Source organism: Sinohyriopsis cumingii, chromosome 7 (genome assembly GCF_028554795.1).
Source record: "Sinohyriopsis cumingii isolate HCF-2022 chromosome 7, ASM2855479v2, whole genome shotgun sequence".
In the NCBI taxonomy this organism is placed as follows: domain Eukaryota; kingdom Metazoa; phylum Mollusca; class Bivalvia; order Unionida; family Unionidae; genus Sinohyriopsis; species Sinohyriopsis cumingii.
In genome coordinates this window covers 64,212,062-64,219,926 of record NC_142967.1, presented here as the reverse complement: position 1 = coordinate 64,219,926, position 7,865 = coordinate 64,212,062, and the positions used below count along the sequence as shown (strand labels likewise).

Below are 7,865 nucleotides of genomic sequence, written 5' to 3'. Positions count from 1 at the left end.
ATCAAACGATTGGATTCAGTATGTGAAATTGGATATTTTTGATACACAACGTTGACTTTTAAACTGCTGCTTTTTCATTGGACTCTATTTTGTCCGTTAATGTGCCTCATATGAATACACAAATGACCCATCTTCATAGTCGATGTTAATTTTAGTTGTTACAGCGGGCATACTCATTGTGCAATATAACTTGTAACTCCAACACTATAAAATAGCAGGATAATAAAAATGCAGTGCTAACAAGCACAATACAACTTTGAACAATTGCTGTGTAATGCATCCCATAAAATCTAAAACCTCAGCTTATGACATGGAATCTTCAGTACATACCAGTTGATTCAGTATGTCAAACTGGAAATGTCGACATAAAATGTCAACATATCAAACACTGCTTGTATTTCAACAGATAACATCTAAAAACTACTCAGACCAAACAGAACGTTCAAACAGAAATGATTTAACATGTGAACTTGGAATTGTCGACCTTAAACATTAAAATTTCAACTTCTTTCTTATTTTGCCGACATGTTTACGCTACACTGCTTTAATATCTTAACGGCCCATGTCTTTATTGGAGTAAATAGAAACTACCTGAGGCGCAGTGTCGTTTCAAAAGTAAATGGTCAGAATAGTGTTTACAGTACACACAGGTAACAGTGTTTACAGTTTACACAGGGAATTATGTTTACAGTACACACATAACAGTGTTTACAGTTAACACAAGGAATAGTGATTACAGTAAACACAGGAAATAATATTTACAGTACACACAGGGCATAGTGTTTACAGTACGCACATGGAATAGTGTTTACCGTACACATAGGACATAATGTTTACAGTACATACAGAGAATAGGGTTTATCGTACAGAGAGGGAATACTGTTTATAGTACATACAGGGAATTCTGTTTACAGTACATACAGGGAATTGTGTTTACACTACACACAGTGAATAGTTTTTACAGTGCACAAAGGGAATAATTTTTACAGTACACACAAGAAATAATATTTACATTACACACGGTATATAATTTAAAGTACACAGAGGGAATAATATTTAACTAATAGTGTTTACAGTTAACACAGGGAATAGTGATTATAGTAAACACAGGAAATAATATTTACCGTACACACAGGGAATAGTGTTTACAGTAAACAAAATGAGTAGTCTTTACAGTGCACACATGGAATTGTGTTTACAGTACACACAGGGAATAGTGTCTACAGTTCACACAGGGAATAATGTTTACAGTACACACAGAGAATGTTATTTACAGTACACACAGGGCATAGTATTTACAATACATACGGAATAATGTTTACAGAACACATAGGGACTCGTGTTTACAGTACACACAGGGAATAGTGTTTACAGAACACACAGGGGATACTATTTACAGTACACACAGGGCATAGTGTTTACAGTACACACATATATAATATTTACGTAAAGGTACGTAACTTCAGAGAATGACGTTTTAACTGCAATATACAATAAGCAATAGGGATAACATGTTTTACTGTATATAAGGAAGCATGTACATGCTAAATGAAAAACCAACAGAGCGATAAACTTAAAGAGTCTATAAATAAAACGTACTTTCCCAAACATATTTTCGTAGTAATTACTTCCTTTAAGACAGAAGTCAATTGCCTGGAATGGCAATTGAAACAAAACAACAAAATAAGTGGAGGGTAGATGGGGAACTTAGGCATCTGGACGTTTTTATTTTGTCGAATATGATAATTTAATATCAATCTTTTGGTTAAGCCACCATGTACATTGTTTGTAATAAGAACCAAAATATTGCCTTTGTTCCCCAACAGTATCATTATTATTACTTTTTAATTATTATTTTTATATGTCCATTATTGACATGTTATCATTTAATGATAAGGTGTACAAAGTAATCAATCCACGATTTGAAATGGAAGTTATCAACTTTATATTTGTATCTGTATTACTTATTTATAAATGATATGTCTATAATGTTACATTCGTTTTATATCCTTTTAAATTCCACTAGTTGATTACAGATTAAAAAGAAAATATCATCTGTAGATCTTCGTAGTTAAATGATATGAATACTCTGTACAAAGGTCCATCATCAAGACAAGTGCCCTTATCCTTCACCTTAATAAATTTCTCGCTTGAACAATTATTAAATATAATTAAAAAGTTGTTATGTCTACATTAGTCACTTCATATCTGTTACCTGACTAGTTGATGAAGACAATATTTTCAATTCTCAGAAAGGGAAGTAATACAAAACGCCTGCTTTGCACATCTTTGTCATTCTAGTTTATCATGAGGATTTGTTTGCTATCAATACCGTTCGAATGTTAGCCTTCAAGGTTTCCACTTCAGGTTTTAAACATTTAGGAATAATCGCCAGGTAACAACTTACAAAACTACCATTTGCTTAGACGGGACTTCTGTTTTTTATTTGGTTTACAGCCATTCTCAACATAATCCTTGTACTTGCATTCGTTGATTAAGAATGAATGAGTAAACAGTACTTATTCAGGATAAGATTTTCACGTATAATTTATATGAATATAATGTATCGGGATTTAGTAGAAATGTGGAAGCTTGGTAGAAACCGTCATAGGCCATATTTAAACAAACGATCATTCAGACTGCCCAAGTTTTGATAAGTTTCCTCGGTCGATGTTTAGACGCTCAAATCCAATATGTTTCACACTGTACATGTTTTGTTCCGTTCCTTAAATGTGCGTTTGAAATTAGGTGACAGGGAGGTGAATCCGTTGTAAAACGGGAGTAGGAATAAAGACCCACACATAAATAAATTTATAAACGTCGCGTTTAAAGTAAGGCACACGGCAATGCTTGCTATTAAGGCAAACAGTGAATATCCCCATAGATGTTTCACACTAGAAACAAAAGAATTTGAGACTTTGAATTCTTTTTCTACGGCTCTCTGTGGAATCCATTGGACATTGGGTGACAAGATGGCTACACAGGACCGGCAAATACGTACTGTACCGACAACAGCCTCTGGGGTAAACTGACAAACTGAGGTTATTGTCTCCAAAAACATGCTCATGTAGTTTGTCTTGTTGCATGTTGTTATCTTTGGGAAGACGATTACCAAGATTATGACGATGAGAACGGATATATAAGAATAACGAAAATCAATATTTGTATGAAGACATATGTATAACAGAAGCAGAGGCCTCATAAACATTTGCCGCACGGCCAAATGAGCAAGGTAAGAACTCAAAAAATCAAATTTACTTGGTGTTCTCACTTTGGTCATGTTAAAATTCTGTCCATGAAGAATCTTTTGCAAGAATCTCATCGGTCTGCCAAACGCATTTGGCCAAAAATACATACCCAGAAGAATTTCACCTTTATTCCACCTCCTTTCGCGAATATTCCAGGTAATATAGTTATAGCTTGGAGCTTCCAGCAAATAAATAGATCCAGCATAAAGAGGTTTCAAAATGGCTGCTTCAAATGTGTCATGGCTAAGAACATCAACCGGGACACGTTCAATCAGTTTGTCTTTTGTGCCAATTACTTTGTCAATGTACACACGATTTTGAATCAATGCCTTCCCAAAGAATCCAGATTGATCAAAAAAGGTCATAATAGCGTTTATCATCGGTGTGTATGTGGCTTGTTTCATATATTCTAAATGCATGAAAATTGTGTCGTCTGGTTTGCAAAGAAGTTTTATTGCTGGCTGAATTATTGCCCTTTCCGGATGTGCTGCAGCTATCTGCAGTATTTGGGTCACAAAACCTTTCGGCACTCCACTGTCAGCGTCAAGGACTAGAGTGTAATCAAATTTTCGTTTACAAATATTAGTTACGTCCGCAGAAGAATAAAATAGAGGCTGCCCGTAGGGACGAGCTCTTTTTCCGTAATATTCCGGATCACAGTAACTGTATGCTTCATCTACTCCTTCAGATAACAACATGAGGTCCTGGTACTGGCCACATTTTCGAAGAACACGACTCACACGATGCACGACCATAAACTCTCGTGCATATTTGTCACATATATCATCTAAATAGTCACGAACAAAGACTGTTGGATCAATATTTTTATATCCCTGCCAAACATTGCTGAGGCGAAACGGATCCACAGATCCGTAATCTCCTTTCGCATATGATACTCCTTCACGAAACAATTCCTTGTAAATTGTGACTCTGTAGGTGTCTCGTTTCTTTAACTCGTACTTTTTCAATTCTTCATCGTTTGTTGCACTCACTAGGACAGCAGAAACGTTTGGTCCAAGATTGCTGATGTAACCTTCGTACATGTTCTCAAAACATTCGTCGATGTCATCTGTACTCGTTGCCAGAAGGTTATAATTCAAAACTACGGTCAATCTGTCAGCTGAAGTCTTCTTGTTTTCCCTGCAGTTTCTTGAGACACTGATTAATACAATCGTTTGGACGGTGATTTCTAAAACGGAACCTTGTATAATGCTTAATACCACCACCATTAAGACTCCATTTACAAAATTTGTACGAGACCAATCAATGTTGATAATGTTTAAGAGGATGCCAACTAAAGCGAGAGCCATCCACGTAGTAAAGTATAGAAACACTAGCACACTTTTCCTCATGCTAATGACAGCAGCTTATTTTCTCCTTCGTAACCTGTGAATTAATAGACAGATATAAAAATCAATTCATCAGCCTCAGGCTAAAGTGTGTTTAGATTGTAAATCAGTATTCACCTTAGAAATTAGATTTTTTATATTCTACAAATCTGACATGCTTAACATCAGGAATCGCTTCAAGACATTTTCTTTAAACAATAAAACTACTTGTGTTATCGACTTGTAAGAAAAATCGTATCCAATTAGTGGCATGCATCATTAACCATCGTTTGATTTGTAAATACCTGGTTAAATTCTAAATATTTGGTTAATTTGCAAATACCCGGTGTATGTAACGCGACTGTCACTTTTCTTCACTACAAAACTGATCCATATTTAAAATGTCAGATTCATATTAAAGTCGGAAGTTTGAGATTTATAGAAATCACCCGATGCAATAGGAACTTGTTACATATAAGTCAGAAAATTATTTCAGTGGAAAAAAAGGAAATTAGTTTTGACATATTTTTCAACAGTCCTGAGCTACAAAATAATTGTTATGCAGGCCATTAAATGCATGTAGTAATACTTCATACGTACCGTCAATGCTCATTACGCACCTGCAATGGCCTACTGTCTTTATGTAATGAACCACAACAACATCATATAGGACACAATTTCAATGACACCAAAACTAACTATTATAAGCTATGCACAAAAGTAGAAAATAAATAAACCTAGTCCGTGTGGAATTTGGACACGATAAATCTCTTAGAAGTAAGGGTCAACGTCATAGTACCATTGTTAATATCTAGAAGTCAAAAATATATAAGCTGTCTGTTATTGTTATATACATATTAATAGTTAAATACATACTTTTCTCAAATGTAATAAGTTGTAATTATAGATGATTTTTTGATCCAGGTAGAGTAGCTGATACTGAGTAGATTGTTAACACCAGCCTTTTATAAGCCTATCGTCGTTATGCACAATTTACGTCAAATTGTAGTTTGGGATTGCAAATTTTCCTGAGCTTGATCGACCCACGGTCGTGATCTACTAACCTGGAAAAAGATAATTTACGTATATCATTGACCAGAAAATCGTGTACATTTATTTTTGAATGCTGACTACTGTGATACGATAAGTGGTGCGTTCATTCCTATATTCAAACGCGCACCGTACATTTTGTGGTTGTCACAAGTTAGAAACGAGTAGATTTCGCAAGACCTATATATTATTATGAAAAAGAAGTTTTCAATGACCAGCGTGTCTTCATTATATGATGTATATGTGTTTATTTTATAACAGATTTTTGCGATTTGTCACTACAGCCGGTCATGTAGAATGAACTAGATTTTAAGGCGTTGTGACGTTATAAATTCTGTAAAATAAAACGTCCCATATATTAATGTCCATAGCTGATATGATATGCACAATGAATTTCACAAGCGTAAGAAATAACGTAATATTTCTGCATATAATATGAACAATATTCTGATTGTCTGTGAAAAGTAAACATATTTTCTTTTTATTAATATTCGTTCATGAAGAACATTATTTCTGATACCTTTTCTTATCCTATATTTGAAAATCTTCAGCTGAATTTAACTGGGACCACCAACTTAAAACAAAGATCGAATGCACCCGACCTCATCCTGGTTCTGACCAAAATAGATTTGTCTAATGCAATGTGCCACCCCCACCCCACCCCCCAAGAAAAGATACATTGGTATATGACAAATGATGAAACAAAGGAAGAAAATCAGATAATTGTGCCTCAAAAAATTTATGGTTTTTCTGATGTGATAATTGACAAATGAAAGTATTGCGTTCACTATTATATAAACAAAAATGATTTTTTCATTACATTTAAGGTCATTAAAATAATATCCAGTTCTAAAGAAGAAACTTTGGAATAAATTTGTTTATCATATTGGTTTTCTTTAGCCTAAGGGGTCTTTATTGATCATATTAAATCCCAATTAGTACATTAATTATACACCGGAACCTTTTGAAAAATGGAATTACATTTATATTCAAGGGCAGCTCGTCACGCAGGACTTGATCTGCAGTCATGAACGAAATTATTTTCAGTTGGTATAAGGCCTTGTTTTATAGCACATACCCACTTTGAAGGTTATATCAAAAACATGTACATCACATATTTACGATGCTATATCATACAGAAGCAAGTAAGATACAGTGCTTTGTGCAAGAACATACCACAGTAGCTGATCCGGAAGTTGGAATCGAATCTGCAAGCATCTGATCAAGACTCTAGTGCTTTAACCAACGAACCAACATGTTTCCTGATGAATTCCATTTAGGTTCTTTTGACAGGAGGTATATGTCTGATGTCAAAGTATCAACTGTACAAGAGGTATTTGTCTGAAGTCAAAGTCATGTTTTAATTTGCACAAGACCTATATAAAAAATTCAGACTAGGCAATGTTCTTATTCTTATTTATTGTGTTCTTGTTGTAACATCAACTCTACAGACTTTCTTATCTTGTATTTATATATCATTTGAGAGAAAAATCTTTAGCTAGGATTATTTACTTGAAATAGAAATTGCTAATTTCACTATAAAATTATTTTGAAACTATTGTGAATTATTCAAAGGAGTTCTCAACAGCACCATTTTGACAACGTCACGATTCTTGGCGGACCAGTGCAATTCCGGTTCTCAAATTTATACGGAGCTTTTAATTCTTTTGGACTATAATATAACGTTTTCACGTTTATCTTTTATTACATATGCAATACTGTACGTTACTCTCACACTTTTATTTATGGTTTGATAATTACATTGTTCAGTTTTAGAAACCTCACTGGTTTCGCTTCTTTCTGTTACTTAATTTATGAGCATGGTGTCGTAACGGATATTTAGGGCTTGTCCGGGATACGAAATAGATATTGTTTCGAAATGTAAGTTCATTGTATATCAGAATTTTCTTAGTACCGGCTCTTTTGATTTTACGCAGTGAAACCTGCATGCTTTCACCATGCCATGCACGTTGAGGATTTTGTTTCCAATTCGACCCAGGAAGGATTTAAGTGTTTAAGAAAAGATGAGTTTCTAGAGCTTGCCAACCACTATTCTCTTTCAGAAATAAAATCGTCTTTGTTGAATAGAAGAACAAATATTTTAGGTCATGTATTGGTTCGAAAATGAAATTGTTTGATGCAAATGCTCTTGGCTTAACTAGTAAGTTTATAACTACCTCTTAAATGAAATTTAAAGAATTGAAATTTAAATACCGGGCAGAAAGAGAGCTTAGAAAAC

At 34.3% G+C, this 7,865-nt stretch overlaps 1 protein-coding gene across 1 annotated transcript; it reads right to left on the bottom strand.

Annotated features, from left to right (window-relative positions):
- Positions 1-2,698: 2,698 nt before the first annotated feature.
- Positions 2,699-4,600, bottom strand: LOC149795398 (uncharacterized). Its single transcript, XM_089963791.1, has one exon. It carries the CDS (start codon positions 4,598-4,600, stop codon positions 2,699-2,701), a length of 1,902 nt encoding a protein of 633 aa, XP_089819917.1.
- Positions 4,601-7,865: the final 3,265 nt, after the last annotated feature.

Excerpts from the sequence above, each read along its gene's own strand:
- LOC149795398 (XM_089963791.1), bottom strand. The coding sequence starts at position 4,600 with ATGAGGAAAAGTGTGCTAGTGTTTCTATACTTTACTACGTGGATGGCT.